General features: G+C 44.5%; 1 protein-coding gene across 1 annotated transcript in view; it reads left to right on the top strand.

The window, feature by feature from the left end:
* The first annotated feature begins 6,465 nt into the window (after positions 1-6,465).
* The window catches only part of Etf1 (eukaryotic translation termination factor 1), a 49,974-nt gene continuing 34,208 nt past the window's right edge, over positions 6,466-22,231 (top strand). The window contains exons 1-2 of the mRNA XM_045132492.1: positions 6,466-6,608; positions 6,777-6,880. Coding sequence (XP_044988427.1) covers positions 6,795-6,880 — 86 coding nt within the window. The 5' untranslated portion in view covers positions 6,466-6,608; positions 6,777-6,794. The remainder of the gene's footprint in view (positions 6,609-6,776; positions 6,881-22,231) is intronic.

Here is a 22,231-nt window from a genome sequence, read left to right on the forward strand (position 1 = left end):
CTCAGTTAGAAAAATTAGGCTGGGCATTGTGGTGTACTTGGGAGGTAGATGTAGGAGGATTACCCTGAGTTCAAGACCAACCTGAGACTACATAGTGAATTTCAGGTCAGAGTGAGACTACCTTGAACTCCCCACCCAAAAGAACAAAAAACCCAGAGGACCTAAGCAAACCAAAAAGTTCTATCTACCATTAAAATTAGAACTATTTTCAGGTTGCTTTCAGCTTTAACCAAAAAAATAACAGCCAAACATGGTTTGAAGAAACCAGTGATTCAAAAGTAGGGGCTGGGAACGTGGATCAGCAATAAGAATGCTTGTCATGCAAGCAGGAGGTCCTGAGATGCTCTTAAGTTTGATACCCCCAACAACTATGTGTGGGTATCAGAATTGCTGGGGTTTGCTAGTTGGTAAGAGCTGCATTCACTGATGAGCCAGAGAGAACAGGTTGTGGATGTGCTCAACTGCAAACATAAACAAAAGGAGCCCAGATTCTTTTTCCTTTTTCTCTTTTTAGAGGTAGCGTTTTGTTTTAGCCCAGGCTGACCTGGAATTTATTAGTGGTCTCAGGGTACCCTAGAACTTGGTGATCCTCCTGCCTCTACCTCCCACGTGTTGGGAGTAAAGGCATGTGCAACTACACCCAGCTTTGTTTTTCAACCTCAGTGTATCACATTGTTTCAAACTACTTCAGGAATGAGTCCCCCCACTTATTTCTTGGGTCATGGTCTGTGTAGTCCAAGCTGACTTAAAAATTCTGAATTCCCCTGCCACAGCTTTTTGAGAGCTGCTACTAGTTTATACTACACCAAGTCTGACTCTGGATTTTCAAGGTAGAGTTCACTCTGGCCTAAGCTGACATGGAATTAACTATGTATCTCAGGGTGGCCTTGAATTTATGGCGATCCCTATCTCTGCCTCCCAAGTTGCTGGGGTTAAAGGCATGCACCATCACGCCTGGCTCAACTTTTTTTTTTTAATTGCTTTTTTAAAAAAATATGAGAGAGAAGCAGTGGGTGGGGGAGAGAATGGGCATGCCAAGGCCTCCAGCTGCTGCAAATGAGCTCCAGGTGCATGCACCGCTTTGTGGAAATTGAACCATGGTCTTTTGCCTTTGCCGGCAAATGCTTTAACTGCTAAGCCATTTCTCCAGCCCAACACTTTTGATTTTTGAGAATGCATGAGCATGGGCATGCCAGTCTCCTTTCACTACAAATAAACTCCAGACAAGTGTCATTTTGCACATCTGGCTATACATGGGCACTAGGGAATCAAACTCAGGCCATAAAGCTTTATAAGAAAGTGCCTTTAACCATCAAACTACCTTCCTCTAGCTTCTAGTCGTTGCTCCCCTACCCCCACTGCCAGGTTGGGTCCCCATCTACCTGGCTGACCTGGAAGTGATATGGAGTTTCAGGCTGGCCTTGCCCTCACAGCTATCCTACCTGCCTCCTGAATGCTGAGATTAAAGGCATGTACCACCATGTCTGGCTCACTTTTTTCCTTCTTGTTATTTGCATATTTGTGTGCACTAAACATGCTTGAGTATGGACGTGCCTTTGATAGCCACTGCTTTATGGGGAATTAAACTCCAGCCAATAGCCTTTGCCTTGAAACACAGGCATCTTCCCTAATTTGGTTTTTAGTTATTTGCATGTCTGGGTGACATCTGGATCTTTTGCTGATACATACAAAAGCAGATCCTTGTCTCACTTTATATATGGCTTTACATGAGTTAACTGGTGAGTTGGACCCCCCCCCCCCAGGCCAGCAGACTGCAAGCAAGCCCCCCTCCCACCTTTTATTTTTTTTTTTCGGGTTTCTCGAGGCAGGGTCTTACTCTAGCCCAGGCTGACCTGGAATTCACTATGTAGTCTCAGGGTGGCCTTGAACTCACAGTGATCCTCCTACCTCTGCCTCCTGAGTGCTGGGATTAAAGGCGTAAGGCACCATGCCCAGCCTGTTTTTTGTTTTGTTTTGTTTTTTAAGGTAGGGTCTTACTCTAGCCCAGGCTGACCTGGAATTCACTTTGTAGTCTCAGGGAGGCTTTGAACTCGTGATCCTCCTACCTCTACCTTCTGAGTACTGAGATTAAAGATATGCACCACCATGCCAGGCAGAAACACTTTTATTAAAAAATAAATACCAGCAAATAGAGACAGTGTCCAGATATATGTGCCACTTGGTGCATCTGGCTTTACACAGGTACTGGGGAATTGAACCTGGGTTGTTAGGCTTTGCAGGGAAGAGCCTTAACTGCTGCGCCATCTTCCCTGCCCAGGCTGTGCTTAAACTGAAGATGAGCTGATTTTTCCCTCTACCTCCCAGGTTCTAGGATTACAGGTATGCATCACCACATCCAGCATGGCTCAGACATCCTTGCTTAATTGTGAAGGATGTTTGGTGGTGATGGAAGATATTTAACATTTCTGGTGGGCCTTTGCCCATTGAATGTGTCCCATATCATGATTGCTAAAAATGCCCTCCAGGATTTTCAAAGCATCCCAGTTGAGAACTGTCACATTAGTGACGGCTCCTCTTTGGGATCAGGGAAAGGTGCTGAGCATGCACTTTGTGAAATTTAGGCTCTGTTATGGTATCATAGCTACTGTCTCAAGTTCCCATAGTGGGAACATTTATTTCATGCCTCTACCTATAAAGCTGGTAGCAGTACAGAATGGGTGCACCAGGGCCTGCAGCCACTGCAAACAAACTCCAGAGGCATGTGCCACTTTGTTGGTTTACATGGGTTCTGGGGAATTGAACCTGGGTCCTTAGGCTTCTTAGGCAAACACCGCTAAGTCATCGCTCCAGCCCAATAGGTTTTGCAATTATTCCTAGGACAAAAAACCAGTAAGATACATCTAGATGGCATGCACCACCATGCCCAGCTTTACCTTGGCCTTTCCAACAGCAGTCAGATTAGTCACTTCCTCAATGCTGTTGCCATGTTTACAGGTCTCACATAAACTGGCCACTCACTGCTTCTACTTACAGGTTTATCTTTTGGCCTTTGCCCTTGGTGGCTACCTTCCTGAGTTTCCCATTTGGTTCATTCACCCCTTTTAAGGTAAGATTATGAAATAAAGTAGTAGCCCTGGGAGCTGGGGTAATAGGCCAAACTACAAGCATAAGGTTCCCCAAAACCTACATAAAATGTTGGATGTTCTCTATCTGCCCCTTCCTCTTTCTCCCTCTTTCAAATAAGTAAGAACCGGCTGGAGGGATGACTAAGTGTTTAAGGTTTGCCTATGAAGCCTAAGGACCCAGGTTCAATTCCCCAGTATCCACATAAGCCAAATGCACAAGGTGACACATGTGGAGTTTATTTGCAGTGGCTGAAGGCCTGACACACCCATTCTATCTGCCTCTTCCTATCAAATAAATAAAATTAAATTTTAAAAAAGTTCAAGCCAGGCATGGTGCTGTACACCTTTAATCCTAGCACTTAGGAGGCAAAGATAAGAGGATCACAGTGGGTGAGTTCGAGGCCAACTTGAGATTACATCGTGAATTTCAGGTCAATCTGGGCTAGAGTGAGATCCTGGGGGTAGGGGGATTGAGTCAGGAAGATCTTGGGGGCTTACTGGTTGGGCAGTCTAACCAAAAAAAACCACAAGCTGGGCTGGAGAGATGGCTTAGCGGTTAAGCGCTTGCCTGTGAAGCCTAAGGACCCCGGTTCGAGGCTCGGTTCCCCAGGTCCCACGTTAGCCAGATGCACAAGGGGGCGCACGCATCTGGAGTTCGTTTGCAGAGGCTGGAAGTCCTGGCGCGCCTATTCTCTCTCTCTCCCTCTATCTGTCTCTCTGTGTCTGTCACTCTCAAATAAATAAATAAAACATGAACAAAAAAAAAATATAAAAAAAAAAAACCACAAGCTTGGGGCTGGAGAGGTGGTGTAGCTGTTAAGGTGCATGCCTATGAAGCCTAAGGACCCAAGTTCAGTTCTCCAGGTCCCACGTTAAGCCAGATGCACATGGTGGTCCATCCGTCTGGAGTTCATTTGCAGTGGTTAGAAGCCCTGGCGTACCTATTCTCTCTCCTTCTCTCTAATAAGTAGATCTTTAAGATGGAGAGTGATAGAGACCATGTGACATTCTGCTCCACTACCTGTGTACACAGGGCGTACATACACATGCATATGAATGTATACACCATACACACATCTGAAAAACAGAAAAAAGCTCCATGGATATCTAAGATGAAGCCTCGTATATATAAACAATAAAAATCATACCCCAACATCAGGTGGCTTGGTTTCTACAATTTAAAGACTAGTTTTGAAACAAGGTCTTGTTATTATATGGCCCAAGCCTTACAGGTGCACTGCCATTCCAGGCATTTCTCACTTTTCAAACTACAAACCCTCATCTGTTGGAATAGTGGGTGCAACTTATATTAAACGCAGAAAATAAATCAATAGAAGATGGTGCTTGGGGGATGGTAAAGATAGCACAATGGTTAAAGGCATTTCCTCTGCATACCTGCCAACTGGACTTAGGATCCCAAGTATACTGGAAAAGCCAAACGCACAATTACAAACAGCTGTAATCCCAATGTGCCTAAGGCAATGAGTGGGAGGCAAAGTAAGGAGCACCCCCAAACAAGTTTTTTTTTTTTTTTTGAGACCTTGTTTCAAGGAAGAAAGCTGGGACTTCACCCTCCTCCTGGAGTTTGCCCTCCTACCTCTTCACACACACACCATGGTTATAATGCCATAAGTACACAGTCATTGGGGAGCTTTATTTTTTTTTCCCCAAGGTAGGGTCTTCCTCTGGCCCAGGCTGACCTGGAATTCACTATGTAGTATCAATGAGGATGGCCTTGATCACAGCAATCCTGCCTGTGCCTCCAGAGTGTGTGCCCCCAAGCCTGGCCTAACATTTTTTTTTAAATTTTTTTTAAATTTATTTATTTGAGAGCGACAGACACAGAGAGAAAGACAGAGGGAGAGAGAGAGAATGGGCGCGCCAGGGCTTCCAGCCTCTGCAAACACACTCTAGATGCATGCATCCCTTTGTGCTTCTGGTTTACATGGGTCCTGGAGAATTGTATCCTTTGGCTTTGCAGGCAAACGCCTTAGCGACTAAACCATCCCTCCAGCCCGATTTTTTTTTAGAAACCCAACTACCTACCTCATGGGACCTAGCATACCAGCTCCATGGACCCTTTGCCTCTAATGCAATGATTTCCAATTCTAAATGCCGGGTGTAGCTGCAACACACCTGTAATACTCGGGGAGCTGAGGCAGGAGGATTGCTGCGTGTGTTATACTAACTTGGTCTACACAGCAAGTTCCAGGCTGGCCCCGACTATGTAGTAGGACCCCTGGCTCGAGTAAACAGAAAAGTATAAAAATCAAAAACAATTAAACTATATTATAAGCTCCATTAGGGAGGGCAGGTTATCCGTTTCGTTCACCCCTGGGTCCCCAGGAAAACAAGAAATAGCTATGGTCTAGGCTCAAATATTTAAATGAACACGTTGGCGGATGGGAGACAAACCAGCCAGCGGAGAAATATTTAACAGTTGTAAATAGGGCTGGAAGGATGGATTAGCGGTTAAGGCGCTCACCTGCAAAGTCAAAGGATCCAGGTTCAATTCCCCAGAGCCCACGTAAGCCAGATGCACGAGGTGGCACATGCATCTGGAGTTCGTTTGCAATGGCTGGAGGCCCTAGTGCGGGCGGTCTCTCTCTCGCGCCCTCTCTCAAATACACACACACACATATATATTTTTTAAAGTTGTAAATATGAGGGCCTGACTCTCCACCTCAGAGCAAGCTACACGCGGTGTCAGGCACCTCAGGTCTACCATCTCTGGCAGCCCCTGCTTTCTCCATCCCCAGACAGTCCCTAGTGCATAGTTGAACCCATCCTAGCACAGGAACGCGAGCCGCGCGGACGAGAGCTCAGGAACCCGCCTTGACGTTCCTGATCCCGACCAAAGGCCGGGATCCTGAACTCATCACCCTCGAAGCTGTGACGCATACGAGCTTCCCGGCACTGCGGTTAGCGAGGAGGTTGTTCCGCAGGAGACAACCTTCTGAAAGCTCCTCCAGCACCATTCATCACACGCGTCGGAGTTCCAGACAGCATCGCAGACCCGCACACGCCCACCTAAGTTCAAGAAGGAACGGAAGAGACAGCTAGCCCTTTAAGAACCACCCCACAGTGTGGGGGGTGGGAAAGCTGAGTAAATCCTCGCGAGAACCACCGGCTTTTGCCCGCTTCCCCCTATTGGCTCACAGGGACGGAAGGAAGCCGGTATCTCCCGCATGCTCCCCCCCCTCCGCCTATACCTCACAAGGCAGCGCGGCCCCAGCTGTGACCAATCAAATGGCCCCGTGTAAGCCGAGGGCGACAGAGAGCCAATAGAAAGTCACGGCGCGCGCAGAGCTTCTCTTCATCTGCACCGGCCCCCTCCCTTCCGCCCGCCGCCTTCCACTCCGCCCCTGGCGGAGGAAGTGAGATCAGAGGCCCCATGTGAGCGGATTGCAACACATGCAGCTGCCTAGAGAGAGGGAGCCGGTGTCCTACGTCAGAGCCGCCGCCGCCGCGGAGCCGCCGCCGGGGAGGAGCAGCAGCTGCCGCCCAGGACTGGGCCCATAGGTAAAGTCGGGGTTAGGGAAGACCCACCTAGCTGAGGCGACCCGGTCGCTTGGGGCGGAGAGGGGAGGGCCTCTGGAGGAGGGGTGGCGAAGAAGGGGGCCGCTCTGCCCCAGCGGCGGCGCTAACTCTGTGGTCTTGGTGTCTCCGGGCCCCGCCGGGCCGCTCTAGGGAGGAGGAGGCGAGAAGATGGCGGACGACCCCAGCGCTGCCGATAGGAACGTGGAGATCTGGAAGATCAAGAAGCTCATTAAGAGCTTGGAGGCGGCCCGCGGGTGAGCGCCGCGTCCGGCACCCCCGTTGCCCTCTTGGATCTCGGAAACCCCCCCCTCAGGAGGGCCGCCCCCGCGCCGCATGGCCGGATGAGGAGAACCGGGCACTAGCCAACTCCCGCCTTTCTGGACTGTGGGTAGTAGTAGTAGTTAGCCTCGGAGTCGGAGGGCGAGGGTCGGCTCGGCCGGCCGGACCGCGGGGTCCTTCCCCGTCACCCCACCCCACCCCCAACTCGGGGTTCAGGGGCCCGCGCTCCCATGGCTCAGACCGCCCGGCCCCCAGTCGTGATAGAGCCGCGGCTGCTTTTGAACCCCTCTCGGAGCCCTAGCAAGACAAGTCCTCACTTTCTGGCTGCTGGTGCTGCCACCCGACTTGGGGTGCTGTGAGGGGAAAAAAGTACTGGGTGTTGGTCTCGGAACGCCCGTCCCCGATTTCCTCCTCCCTTCACCTCGTCCTCCAGCCTTCATGAACATGGCCTCCCCCCTCCCGGACTTGGAAGTCTTGTGTGGGTGAAGTTTTGATAAGGCTGGGAAGGCGAGGTGGCTGAGGGATGGCCTCTTCCAGGCTCCCCCTGATTTCTCCGCCTCTCCCAAGATGACTTCCCCAAGTCCTCTAATGACTCCGGAGCTTCCTGGTTTCAGCCGGTTTCAAGACCCGCCTATTAGGCCGAAAATGCCAGCGTATGCTGGGATAGGGGGTTGCCTGATAACTGGTTGACAGGCCTGTGTGTGTGCGTTCAACTGAAGCCCCGCTTAATGGCGCTGTTTGAAGTGAACCATAGTGATAGAGACCCTGTTGGCCTCTCTGTGCAACTTGGGATCTCTCTGTAGAGGTGCCTGGTGTCCTAATGCTTGTTAAACTTCAGAACTGACTTTGAGGTCTTGTATCCTGGAAGCTTTATTAACACAGACGTCAGGGGGTGGCTGGGGTGTGTGTTCTGAGAATAACCCACATTCGAGTTAGCCACGTATGTTTGTTTTGTGTGTTGCTCCTGTGAGGGAAGGTGTGCCAGAGGTAGTCTTATTTCCTCAATTTATTGCTAGTTTTTTTTTTTCTTCCTCGTCGTAGAAACTTTTACTACACTGTGGCTCCTGAAAAGTGCAATCAGACCGTTCTTACAGTAGCAGAGTGGCCTTCTTTCAAGCCATGTGTCAAGTTGAATTCAGCACAAAATTTGGCATTCTGGTTTTCAGCCCAAAGTTATCACGGATGGGTAGATTTACAGTAATAGGATGACCACCTTGTAAGCGTCTTGTTACTTTATGAAATGGGTCAACTTGATTCTGCTAAAAGCCCATGGCTTGCAGTGTGGTTTAGCCTAGTGGTGTTTTTTTTTTTTTTTTTTCTTTCTTTCCGAGGTAGGTGTCTCACTGTAACCCAGGCTGACCTAGAATTCACTATTTAGTCTCAGGGTGGCCTTGAACTCATTGAGATCCACCTGCCTCTGCCTCCTGAGTGCTGGGATTAAAGGCATATGCCATCACTTCCGGCTTGCCTAATGTTTTTGTTTAATAAATCAGTAACAGCTCTTTTTTTTATTAGACTTCTGAAGTTTTAGCCCTAATTGGTGTTTTGGTCTTTTAGATCACTCCCTTGTGCTGTAGAAGCATAATATATGAGTTGAAGGTAGCTTGTTTTTTATTCCTTAGGCTTTTCTTTGGATTTAATAGAATATACAAACCTGCTTATTAATCATATTAAGAATTTGTGTCATGTGAATGAGTGAAAATTTTTCTCAAATGTGAATGTACTGTGTACAAATACTAATTGCTCCTCATGACCCATTATGATGCCAACCAGGTACTTTTTTTTTTTTTTTTTTTTCTTGAGGCAGGCTCTTTAACTCATGCTGGCCTCAAACTCATTCCATCTTCCTACCTCTGCCTTTCAAGTGCTGGGATTAAAGGCATTTGTCACCAGGCCTGGCTAGCCAGGTACTTTTGTTTTACCATGATGTCTTCTGCTATGTTTCTTGAAGCCTTTTTGTTGATGTTTTGTTTTTGAGTCAGTGTCTCACTCTGGCTCAGGCCGACCTGGAATTCACCCAGTAGCCCAGGCTCACTTCAATCACAGTAATCCTCCTTCCTTGGCCTCTCAAGTGCTAGAATTAAAGGTGTAAGCCACTATATCCAAAACATTGTTGAATATTAACTTTTATGAATTACTGTTATAGTGTTTAAACTTGGATATGGACTTGTAAATTTGTCTTAGTATTGTCATCTGGTGGCAGCTTCACATATTGGAATTTGCGTGCATTCTTTGAAGCCATTTAAAATATTAATTTAATGCTAATTTACGTGTCATGTGAATGAACTAGCATTAAATATATCTTCTGGTTATGGAAGGAAACTCATTCTTAAATTTGTTTCTAGGCATATGGCCCTAACTGCATCAAACGCTTTTTAAAAATATTTTGCTTTTATTTATTATCTATGTATGAGAGATAAAGAATGGCTATGCCAGGGCTTCTAGCCACTGCAAATGAATTCCAGATGCATGTGCTACCTTATGCACCTGGCTTATGTAAGTACTGGGGAATCGAACCTGGTTCCTTAGGCTTCATAGGCAAGTGCCTTAACTGCTAAGCCATCCCTTCAGCCCCTCTTCAAAGTTTTAAGTCCCTTTTAAGTTTGTTTGTATGGTTGGTTGGTTTTTGGAGGTATGGTCTGGCTTTAGCCCAGGCTCACCTGGAATTTACTATGTAGTCTCAGGCTGGTATCCAACTCACTGTAATCCTCCTATCTAAGCCTACTAAGTTCTGGGGCTAAAGGTATGTGTCACCATGCTTGGCCTTCTTTTTTTTCTCTTTTTTCAGGCTGGGTCTGACTAGCCCAGGCTGACCTGGAACTCATTCTGTAGCTCAGTCTGTTCTCTAACTTATGCAGTCCTCTTACTTCTGCCTGTAGTGCCAGGATTAAAGGCTTGAGCCATCACTTGTCTTCCAAGTGATAATATGTGAAAATTTTAGACAGAATTATGATGTCTAATACAGTTAGGAACAGGATTTGGTTGCATCTTGACTCTGAAAAATCTGGTCCTTTTTTGTTTGTTTTTCAAGGTAGTGTCTCAGTTTAGCTCAGGCTGACTTGGAATTCACTACGTAGTCTCAGGGTGGCCTCGAACTCATGGCAATCCTCCTCCCTGTGCCTCCCAAGTGCAAGGGTTAAAGGTGTGTGCCACCACGCCCAGCAAAATTTTGTCCATTTTTTATACTGATTAAGGGGTCAAAAGTTGATTGTATATGGTTAGAAAATTCTTGGTATAACAAATTTGGGGATAAATAACAAGATAATATTTCTATTTATTTACAAGCAGAGAGAAGACAGACATTGTTACACCAGGGGCTCCAGCCACTGCAAACAAGCTCCATACATAAGGCTGCACCATCTTGTGCATTTGGCAAGTGCCTTAACCACTGAACCATCTCTCCAGCCCAGATTTAATTTTTATTGTGGTGGTGTGTTAACGTCAGACTGTAGAGTTTCATAGTACATGGTTACAGTTTTCCTTTGTTGTAATACTAGATCTAAATGAAACAGAATCTCATAGCCCAATCTGGCCTCAAACTAACTACTTAGCTGAGGTTAATCTTGCTCCTGCTCCATTTCTAATTTTTTTTTTTTTCCCCAAGATAAGGTCTCATTCTAGCTCAGGCTGACCTAGAAGTCACTCTGTAGTCTTATGGTGGCCTCATATTCATTGTGATCCTTCTACCTCTGCCTCCCAGATGCTGAGATTGAAGGCTTGTGCCACCACGCCCAGCTTTTCCTGCTCCATTTCTAAGTGCTGGGATTACAGACCTCAGCCACCATGCCTGGCTAACATTAAATCATGCTTAGGAAAATTGTGGTAAATTTCAAAGATAAATTGAATGGCAAAAATGGATTCATGTGTGCTGGTTTTTTGGGGTGTATCATGTAAATACTAGGGAAAAGCTGGGACTCAAGCATGATTGGTGATAGGTTAATAAAGTTGTTGGTAAGGTGAAAAGGAACTTCTGGCAGTGGAAGATTCTAGGCAAAAGAGTATGTTGTTAGCACGACTTTTGGTTGCTTAAGATAGGGTCTTGCTCTAATCCAGGTGGACCTGGAATTAGTCTCAGGCTGGCCTCAAACTCACCGTGATCTTCCTACCTCAGGCTCCTCAATGCTTTCATTAAAGGTATATGCACCTCCATGCCTGGCAAGTACTACTTTTTAAGGTGTTAATAACAAACCAATCCTTTATTCTCTACTTTGTTAGGATTAAGTAATTTTGAAATTTAGTCAATATATGGTTGTTTCTTGGTGTAAACCCAGCATGTGTGTGTGTGTGTGTGTGTGTGTATATATATATTTATACACACACACACACACACCCCAGGGTATATAAAGCAAATGTAATATAGCTTAAAAAGAATCTGGGAGTGGTGGTGCATGCCTTTAATCCCAGCACTCAGAAGGCAGAGGTAGGAGGATCGCCATGAGTTCGAGATCAGCCTGAGCTAGAGTGAGACCCTACCTCAAAAAAAAAAAAAGAATCACCTGCTGTGGGCCTGGGAAACGGCTCAGTGGGTAAGAGCACTTGCAGCAAACACTGGAGCCTGAGACCACCAAGACTTCCATTCTCCACGACTCAGGAAATCACTGGGGCTTATGAAAGTGTTCAGAAAGAGACTCTTGTCTCAAGGAAGCGTGGATGAGCAATAGAAGAAGAACACCTAGCATTTGCTCTGGCCTTCATGTGCTTGTGCACATCTGCGTGTACACACACACACACGCACGCACGCACCTGAAAATGGGCTCATTTGGAAAATACATTAAAATAGGATGCACAATAGGGAGAGTATGGAAGAAGATTTAGATCTTGGTACATTGTTTATATTTATGAAAGGTGTCAACTAAAAAGCTTAAAACATACAAAATTATTGATCACTTAATTTCACACACACCCCCCCCCCAAGGTAGGACCTGGAATTCACTTTGTAGTGTCGGGGTGGCCTCAGACTCAGGGTGATCCTCCTACCTCTGCCTCCCGAGTGCTGGGATCACAGGCTTGCACAACACCCAGTTTTGTTTTATATTTTTTTTAACTTATTTATTTATTTATTTGAGAGCGACAGGCACAGAGAGAAAGACAGATAGAGGAAGAGAGAGAATGGGCGTGCCAGGGCTTCCAGCCTCTGCAAACGAACTCCAGATGCGTGCGCCCCCTTGTGCATCTGGCTAACGTGGGACCTGGGGAACCAAGCCTCGAACCGGGGTCCTTAGGCTTCACAGGCAAGCGTTTAACCGCTACGACATCTCTCCAGCCCTGTTTTATATTTTAATTTGTATATGTGCACGGTGGGGGTTGGACTGGGTATGCCAGAAGCGATTCCTGACACTTGCTCCATTTCGTGTGTCTGGCCTTAAGTGGGTACTGGGTAATGAAACCAAGCTGTTAGGCTTTGTAGACATATACCTCTCAAGTCCCTGGATGTACATCTCCAGAATATGCAAAATTAGATTTACTCAAAATGCAATATGAGTCTTAACTTTCATGTTTATGTATGTATTGTTTGTAGAAGAGCATTTATTTATAAAGGCAAGATTGCTAAAATGAGGTTCCTAGCATTGCTTTTTGTAATATACATCATCCTCGAATTTTTTTTAAACATCCATCTCTCCAGCCCCTGCCTTTTTTTTTTTTTTTTTTTTTTTTTTTTTAAGAGAGACAGAGAATGGGTGGACCGGGCTTCCAGCCACTGCAAACGAACTCCAGACGTGTGTGCCCTTTGTGCATCTGGCTAACGTGGTTCCTGGGGAATTGAGCCTTGAACTGGGGTCCTTAGGCTTCACAGGCAAGCACTTAACCACTAAGCCATCTCTCCAGCCCAAGCAGCCCCTGATTTTTAAAAAGCATTTATTTGTATTTATTTGACTGGGGAGAGGGAAAAAGAATGGATGTGCACCTAAGCTTCCTGCCACTGCATATAAACTGCAAGTACATGCACCACTTTGTGCATAGTTTTTCATAGTTACCCAGGACTAAAACTCAGGCCAGCAGGCTTTGCAAGCAAGTGCCTTTAACTGCCATGCCATCACTTCAGCCCTCATTTTCTGATTTTTCAAAAATGAGGAGAGCATTGTGTGCCAGGACTTCTTGCCACTGCAAACAAAATCTAGACATACGTGCCACTTAGTGCATCTGGCTTTACACGGTTGGAGAATTGAAACTGGTCCTGCATATTTACTAGCAAGCATGTACCTTTTTGAAAAAAATTTTAATTATTATTAACAACTTCCATGATTATAAAAAATACCCCATGGTGATACCCTCCCTCCCCCCACTTACCCCTTTGAAACTCCACTCTCCATCATACCCCCTCCCCATCTCAATCTGTCTCTCTTTTACTTTTGATGTCTTGATCTTTTCCTCCTCTTACAATGTTCTTAAAGCATGTGCCTTTAATAGCTTCCCTGTCCAAGGTAAATTTTTTTTTTTCTTGAGATGGGGTCTGGGGCCCAGGGTACCCTCAAACTCTTAATTGATTTCTCCTGCTTTGACTTTCCAAGTGCTGGATTACATTTACTAGAGAACATTGGCTATTCTAAGAATAAATAAGACACAAATCAAGAATGTTGACTATGTATGAGTACCTTTCTTACGAGAATATTAGTTGATCATCACCTAACTTTTTATAAAAGAAATGTTCTCAAGGCTGGGGAGATGGCCTATTGGTTAAAGCTATTTACTTGTAATACCTACTTGGTCTGAGTTCACTTTACCCCAATACCCATTATAAAGCCAGATGCACAAAGTGATAGCTGCATTTAGGTTCATTTATTTGAGAGAGAGAAAGCAAGAGGCAGAGAGAGTAGTCATGCCAGGGCGTCCCGTCACTGCAAATGAATGCCAGGCGCATGCGCCGCGTTGTGCCTCTGGTTTATGTCTTTCATACAGATAACTGGACCATTGGAGCATTATGTCATTAAGGTCAAGATGCCACCAATTCATCTAATGGTTTAAAAAAAGGTGGGGATGCCGGGCGTGGTGGCACACACCTTTAATCCCAGCATTCGGGAGGCAGAGGTAGGAGGATCGCTGTGAGTTCAAGGCCACCCTGAGACACAGTGAATTCCAGGTCAGCCTGGACTAGTGTGAGACCCTACCTCAAAAAATGAAAAATTAAAAAAAAAAAAAAAGGTGGGGAGTTAGTGAGAACGTGGTAATAAAGGGAAATGTAAAACATTGCTCTGTCCCCTCCCAAGTGTCTCAAACCAGAATGTGTTTTGTTTTGTTTTGTTTTTTGTTTTGTTTTGTTTTTTGTTTTGTTTTGTTTTAGGTAGGGTCTCACTCTAGCCCAGGCTGACCTGGAATTCACTATGGAGTCTCAGGGTGGCCTCGAACTCACGGTAATCTTCCTACCTCTGCCTCCTGAGTGCTGGGGTTAAAGGCGTGTGCCACCACACCCAGCTTAATTTTTTTGTTGTTGTTTTTCGAAGTAGGGTCTCATTCTAGCCTAGGCTGACCTGGAATTCACTATGGAGTCTTAGGGTAACCTTGAACTCACAGCAATCCTTCTACCTCTGCCTCCCAAGTGCTGGGATTAAATGCATGCACCACCACGCCCAGCTAGAGTTAGTCTTTTTTTAAATCTCCATTCTATTAATAAAATTTTTTTGTTCATTTTTACTTCGTTAGTTGAGAAAGAGGCAGATAGAGAATGGGCACACTAGGGCCTCCAGCCACTGCAAAGGAACTCCAGACACATGCACCCCCTTATGCATCTGGCTAACGTGGGTCCTGGGGAGTTGAGCCTTGAACCAGGGTCCTTAGGCTTCACATGCAAGTGTTTAACCACTAAGCCATCTCTCCAGCCCTATTAAATTCTTTTATTTATTAGAGAATGAGTACACCAGGACCTCTAGCGCCTGCAAATGAATTCCAGATGCATGTGCCACCCTGTGCATCTGGTTTATGTGGGTTCTGGGAAATTGAACCTGGCTCCTTAGGCTTCAGAGACCTTAACCGCTAAGCCATCTCTCCAGCCCCCCAGAATTAGTACCTTTTTTTTTTTTTTCCTTCTTTCAAGGTAGGGTCTCACTCTAGCCCAGGCTGACCTGGAATTCACTATGTAGTCTCAGTGGCCTCGAACTCATGGCAATCCTACCTATGCCTTCCAAATCCCAAGTGCTGGGATTAAAGGCATGTACCACCATGCCCAGCCAGAATTAGTCTTAATAGCTGTAGTAATCGCTAAGTATTCTATGTACTGTGGACCTAATGACCAATCATTCTTTGAATATCCTGCCTTAACAGACTTGGCTTTGTGATAATAGATACACTTATCCTTCCAGGGCAGGTAAAGTCTTAGGATACATTCTTAGGTAAGCAATATTACATAGCAAGGATATTATTTAAGGGCTAGAAAGATGGCATAGTGGTTAAGGCACTTGTCTGTGAAGATTAAGAACTCATGTTCAAATCTCCAGGTCCCTGGAAAGTATTATACTAAGTCAGGTAACCCAGGCCCAGAAAGCCAAGTGCCACATGTTCTCTCTCATATGTGGATCCTAGCTACAGATGATTGGGCTTCTGTGTGAGAATGAAAATACTTAGTAGCAGAGGCCAGTAAGTTGAAAAGGAGACATAAAGGGTGGAGAAAGGAAGGGAGGAGGATACTTAATAGGTTGATATTGTATATATGTAATTACAATGATTTTAATGGGGAGGTAATATGATGGAGAATGGAATTTCAAATGGGAAAGTGTGGGGGTGGGGAGGGAGGGAATTACCATGGGATATATTTTATAATCATGGAAAATGTTAATAAAAATTTAAAAAAAAATTTAAAAAAAGCAACATACTTAAAAAAAAAAGAAATCTCCAGGTCCCCCATAGCCAGACACACAATGATGAAAGGGTTCATTGTGGCACCTGTGCACAAGGGTGTGCTGCATCTGGAATTCATTCACAGTGGCTCACAAAATTAACAACAAAAAAATACTGCACATATTTGATCCCAGTCGGGGGGCGCTCAGGGGCAGAGGTAGGAAGATCGCCTGTGAGTTCAAGGCCAACCTGAGACTACATAATGAATTATAGGTCAGCCTGAGCTAGAATGAGACCCTACCTGGGGGAGAAGGGGCAAGAATACCATTTAAGGCCGGTGTGGTGACACAGCTTTAGTTCTAGCACTGGGGAGGCTGAGGTAGGAGGATCACTGTTAGTTTGAGGCCAGCCTGGGCTAGAGTGAGACCCTGCTTCAAAAATAAAGAATGGGCTGGAAAGATGGCTCAGCTGTTAAGGTGCTTGCCTGCAAAGCCTGATGGCCTGGGTTTGATTCCCCCAGTACCCACATAAAGCAACATGTACAACATAGCATATGTGTCTGGAGTTTGTTTGCAGCAGCAGAAAGCCCTTGCAAGTCCACGCTCCCCGTCTTCCCTTCCCCTTCCTTGCAAATTAATAAAAATTCATAAATAACCAAGATAGGGCTGGAGGGATGGGTTAGTTGTTAAAGTGTTTGCCTGCAAAGCCAAGGGATCCCGGTTCAACTCTCTAGGACCCACATAAGCCAGATGCACAAGGGGGTACATGTATATGGAAGTCCTGGTGTGCCCATTATCTTTCTGCCTCTTTTCTCACAAGTAAATAAATATATTTTTAAAATACAACCAAATGTTATTTAAGGCAGAGTGTAATATAAGTATGTCTTGTCCTCTCCTGATTCCCACCCCCCACACAACCAGTTGGACCCTTTTCACAAAGAGTTATTTTTCTTAGAACTTAAAGTTGAGGTTGTGCTCAAGCTGGCAGTAGTAGTGCACACCTTTAATCCCAGCACTCAAAAGGCAGAGATAGGGAGGGTTTCCATGAGTTCAAGGCTTCATGAGACTACATTGTGAATTCCAGGTCAGCCTGGGCTACAGTGAAACCCTACCTCGGGGGGAAAAAAATCCAAAAGCTCATGTGTCTGGGTTTAGTGGTTACAGCATTTGCCTGTGAAGCCAGAGTACCCAAGTTCGATTCCTCAGGTCTCATAAGCCAGATGGACAAGGTGGGACATGCATCAGTAGTTCATTTGTAGCAGCTAGAGACCCTGATGCACCCAAACACTCTCTGAAATAAAAATAAACTTAAAATAATAGTAAAATAAAAAAGAAGAAAACATTTATGTGCAGACTAACAGTATGTATTGAAGGTAGTTAGAACAGGCAGGTTATTAAGGTCTTGAGTAAAGTATTGTGGGCTTGAGAGATGGCTTAATGGTTAAGGTACTAGTCTGTGAAGCTTAAGGACCAAGGTTCTATTCTCCAGTATCCACATAAGCCAGATGTGGCACAGTGGTTGGAGGCCGTGGTACACCCATTCTCTCCCTCTGTATCTCTCTGTCAAATAAATAAATATTTTTAAAAGTCTGGAAGTTGGGCTGGAGAGATGGCTTAGCAGTTAAGGTACTTACCTGCAAAGCCTAACAACTTGGATTTGATTCCCTAGTACCCACGCAAAGCCTGATGCACAAGGTGGCACATGCATCTGAAGTTTGTTTGCAGTGGCTAGAGGCCCTGATGTGCCCATCTTTTAAAAATATTTTATTTGGGGCTAGAGAGATGGCTTAGCGGTTAAGTGCTTGCCTTTGAAGCCTAAGGACCCTGGTTGAGGCTCGATTCCCTAGGACCCACGTGAACCAGATGCACAAGGGGGCTCACATGTCTGGAGTTCGCTTGCAGTGGCTGGAGGTCCTGGCATGCCCATTCTCTCTGTTTCTCTGCCTCTTCCTCTCTCTGTCGCTCTCAAGTAAATAAAAATAAAAAATATTTATTTGACAGAGGAAGAGGGAGAGAGAGAGAGCCCTCCAGCCACTGCTAATGAACTCCAGATGCGTGTGCCCATTGTGCATCTGGCTAACATGGGTCCTTTTGCTTTGCAAGCAAATGCCTTAACCACTAAACCGTCCCTCTAGCCCATGCCCATTTTCTTTCTCGCTCCTTGGGGGCTGGGGGAAAATGTGTTTGTGTGTGTGTGTGTGTGTATGTATGTGTGAATATATATAGTTTGTTTGCTTGTTTTTTCAAGGTAGGGTTTTGTTCTAGCCCAGGCTAACTTGGAATCCACTATGTAGTCTCAGGGTGGACCCAGTCAATCATCTAGGCGTGGTGGCACACACCTTTAATCCCAACACTCAGGAGGAGGATTGTCATGAGTTTGAAGCTGCCCTGAGACTTCATAGTGAATTCCAGGTCAGCCTGAGCTAGAGTGAGACCCTACCTCAAAAAAGACTGTATCAGCATGCTTGTCTTCTAGCTTAAATAAAGTTTAGCTTGTAAGAAATGAAAATGTGGGGCTGGAAAGATGTGTCAGCAATAAGACACTTGCCTGCAAAGCCTAATGACCAGGATTAGATTCCCCAGTACTCAGGTAAAGCCAGATGCACAAATAAGACTGCCGAGCGTGGTAGCACATCCTTTTAATCCCTGCGCTGCATGTGGGAGGCAGATGTAGGAGGATCGCTGTGAGTTCAAGGACAGCCTGAGAGATAGAGTGAAACCATACCTCAAAAAACCAAAAAATAAATATAAGAAGTAATACGAATAGACAATAAATGAAAATGTACCTTTTTGATTATTTGCAAGGAGAGTATGGGCAAGCCAATGCCTCATGCCACTGCATATGAACTCCAGGCACATGAACCACTTTGTGCATCTGGCTTTACATGCACACGTAGAACTTCAGTCCTTAGGTGGATAGGCTCCACTGGAAAGCGCCTTAACCCCTAAGCCATCTCTCCAGCCCCCTGAGGCATTTTGTTGTTGTTGTTTATTTTTATTTATTTGTTTGTGAGTGACAGAGAAAAAGGCAGATAGAGAATGGGCAAGCCAGGGCCTCCAGCCACTGCAGACAAATTCCAGACGTGTGCACCCCCTTGTGCATCTGGCTAACGTGGGTCCTGGGGAATTGAGCCTCAAACTGTGGTCCTTAGGCTTCACAGGCATGCGCTTAACTGCTAAGACATCTGAGGCATTTTTTTAACCAATTAAACTAGTTGTCCAAAGATAAGTAGATAAAGTGTACATTTCTTCCTAAAGGCTCTGTGAAGAACATGGATAAAGTTGACATTTAATGAGAATATTTAGTTGTCTAATACCAGTCCAGTTTAGAGGCAGTTGAGTTTCAGATTCTGTTCCCACTTTACTAATTTCAAAGCTACGATCCTCCTACTGTCTTGGGCATCTTTTTCTTTGGGGGGGGTGATTTCAAGGTAGGGTCTCGCTCTAGCTCAGGCTGATCTGGAATTCACTATGTAGTCTCATGGTGACATCAAATTCAGTGATCCTCCTACCTCTGCCTTCCGAGTCCTGGGATCAAAGGCGTGCGCCACCTAACCATCTTTTTTTTTGTTGTTTGTTTGTTTTGTTTTTATTTATTTGAGAGCAATACAAAAGGACTCATGCCCAGTGAGTTCTATAATTATCTAGAAAGAGCAGATGTGCTAAGACACAGGAGCAAAGATAAAAGGAAAATAGACATTATGTTCGCATGCCAGTCCTAGAAGAACTTGGGTATGGAAGGTGCTTATTGTTGTTTTTCTAGCTAAGCTCAGGGTGTCCTTGAGCTCATGGTGATCCTCCTACCCCTGCCTTCCGAATGCTGGGATTAAAGGCGTGCACCACCACGCCTGGCCGGGTTTACTCATTTTTATATTTTTAATTTATTGATTGATTTGCAAGCAGAGAGAGAATGATGTCAGGGCCTCCAGCTACTGCAAGGGATCTCTAGATGCATGCACCACTTTGTGCACCCGGCTTTACATGGACACTGGGGAATAAAACCCAGGTCGTTAGTTTTTGCAGGCAAGTGCCTTAATCTCCAGCCTGGAACATGTTTATTCTTTTTTTTTTTTTCACCAAAAAAAAAAGTTTTACTGGGGGAAAAAAACTACAAAACATTTACAGTACAATGTTTACAGTCACAATCTATAGTGAGCTGATACATTACAACTCAAATTGACTTATCTTGTTATATTCAAAACCTACTTCTGTCAAAGTAGTCCAGAAAGTATATGCATAGTGCTCCAACTGTACCTACATACAAACTAAGCTACTGCTCACTCAGCCGCTGCCCAGGAACACTGGATTTTTCCTGCCTTTTTACATGGAAAAAAATAATAGTACAAGTTTTGGAATTTTCTGTAAATAAGATATATTCAGGTATTACATTGCCATTTCAGCTCTAAGAGGTGGTCTCTTCACTTTATATTAAAAAAATGGTAAAAATCTTTTTACTGGGCTGGAGAGATGGCTCAGCAATTAAGTGCTTGCCTATGAAGCCTAAGGACCCCAGTTCAAGGCTCAGTTCCCCAGGACCCACATTAGCCAGATGCACAAGGGAGTACACCTGTCACACCCATTCTCTCTCTGCCTGTCTTCTCTCTCTGCCTGTCACTCTCAAAATAAAGGAATAAAAATTTTAAAAAAATCTTTTTCCTTTTATGCAGTTGAACCCATCCTACATTCAGATTCTTTCAAGCACTAATGAAATACTTATTTGGTTAAGGAAGATGTAAGGCAAGTTTGGGCCCTTCTGAAGGCACTGTAAGACTACCTCCCCATTATTGCTACATGTCTTTATAGTCAGTGTCACAGTAGAAGTGGTGAATCAGAAACACTCGCTTTTGCTAGTTTATAAAGGTGAAATTCTAAGAAAGCATGCCACATGTAAGCCTCATTGCAAAGTAATTTGCAGTTCTCTTTTTTGGAACATGTTTATTCTTAGTAAACATTGATGGTGAGGAAGGCAACTTGTTGCTAAATTTCTCCCCAGAAACACAATTGTGCATTAAAAAGACACTTAACAAGAAGACTACAGTTTTTCCTTTATTTGGAAATGTACTTCCAATAGAGAGCGGAGGTCGGTGGTACACGCCTTTAATCCTAACACTCAAGGAGGCAGAGGTAGGAGTATTGCTATACATTCGAGGCCACACTGAGACTACATGGTAAATCCCAGGGGAGGGAAAGAAAGAGAAAGAAAGAAAGAAAGAAAGAAAGAAAGAAGGAAGGAAGGAAGGAAGGAAGGAAGGAAGGAAAGAAAGAAAGAAGAAAGAAGAAAGAAAGAAAAAAGGATTTTATAGATTCTTGTGTAGGGCACTAGTAGTGAGCTCATTGGTTGTGATTGCTATCTCCTGCTATTGTATTGTGAGGAAATGAGAGAAATTTTCCAGCTTGTGCTGCTCTCTAGTGGAATATTCCACTAAGTAGTTTTGTAAAGTTTTTTTTTAATTTATTTTCATAAAAATGGGTTTAGCATAGAAAAAATAATACTTTAAGACAAATAAATAGTCTTTGTGCCTTTGAGGATTAAACATTAAAACGATCTTTGCAAACTGCTGAAAAATGTTGGAGCATTTGAATTACTTTGTATGCTTTAATGTTTAGCAAGTTTTAATTAATTAATTAATTTTTAATTAAGTTAATAGCTTAATGTCAAGCCAGTTTCTCATTTGTTTTCTTAGACAGTTACACGCAACAGCTGGTGCACCTATTCTCTCTCTCTTCTTTCTACCTGCCTCTTTCTCAAATAAGTAAATTTAGGAACAAAAAAATTTTTTTAAGGTCATCTTAGGTTGTAGGGATGGACCTCTTCTTCTTCCCTCTTTCAAATAAAATTAAAAATTAGAAAAAAGTTTAAACTTAGCTGAGATTTTTTGTTTTGTTTTTCCGGAATGTAATACAAACACGGGGATTTGTTCTTGGTAAGCAAGTGCTCATCCACTGAGTTTAGGTATAAACTTGGAAGAGTTGATGATGAAAATTTTAGACATCTATATCTTGGGCACATTGAACTGCTGAATATTGGACTGGAATCCTTTTGGAAATCCTGTCTCTATTTAAATCTTCATTTGAGATTTTAGGAAACAGTGTCTAAAATGTTTCTAGTTCTTTCCTTAAAGAAGTTCTATTACTCTTTTTTGTTTGTTTGCTTTCCTAGCAGGGTCTTCTTGTAGTCTGAATGATCCCAGGCTGGCATAGAACTCATAACGATCTTCCAGTCTCAGCCTCCCAAGTGCTAGGACCAAAGGCTGGCTTTTTTCTTCCTCATGGTAAGGTTTTACTGGGTAGTCTCAGGCTGTTTTTGAACCCACAGCGATCTCCCTACTTCTTCCTCCCCAGTGCTGGGTTTAAAGATGTGTCACCATCCCTGGAATACTGATGAAGAATAGGGTTTTGTTTGTTTGTTTTGTTGTTTTTGAGGTAGGTTCTCTAGCCAGGACTGTCCTGGAATTGACTGTAGTCTCAGGGTGGCCTGGAACTCAGCATCCCATTCCTCCTAGTACTGTCATCCAAGGCCTGCTTCACCACCCTGGGCTGTGTTTGCCTTTTGGATAC

The sequence above is a fragment of the Jaculus jaculus genome, chromosome 13 (assembly GCF_020740685.1).
Source record: "Jaculus jaculus isolate mJacJac1 chromosome 13, mJacJac1.mat.Y.cur, whole genome shotgun sequence".
NCBI classification, from domain to species: domain Eukaryota; kingdom Metazoa; phylum Chordata; class Mammalia; order Rodentia; family Dipodidae; genus Jaculus; species Jaculus jaculus.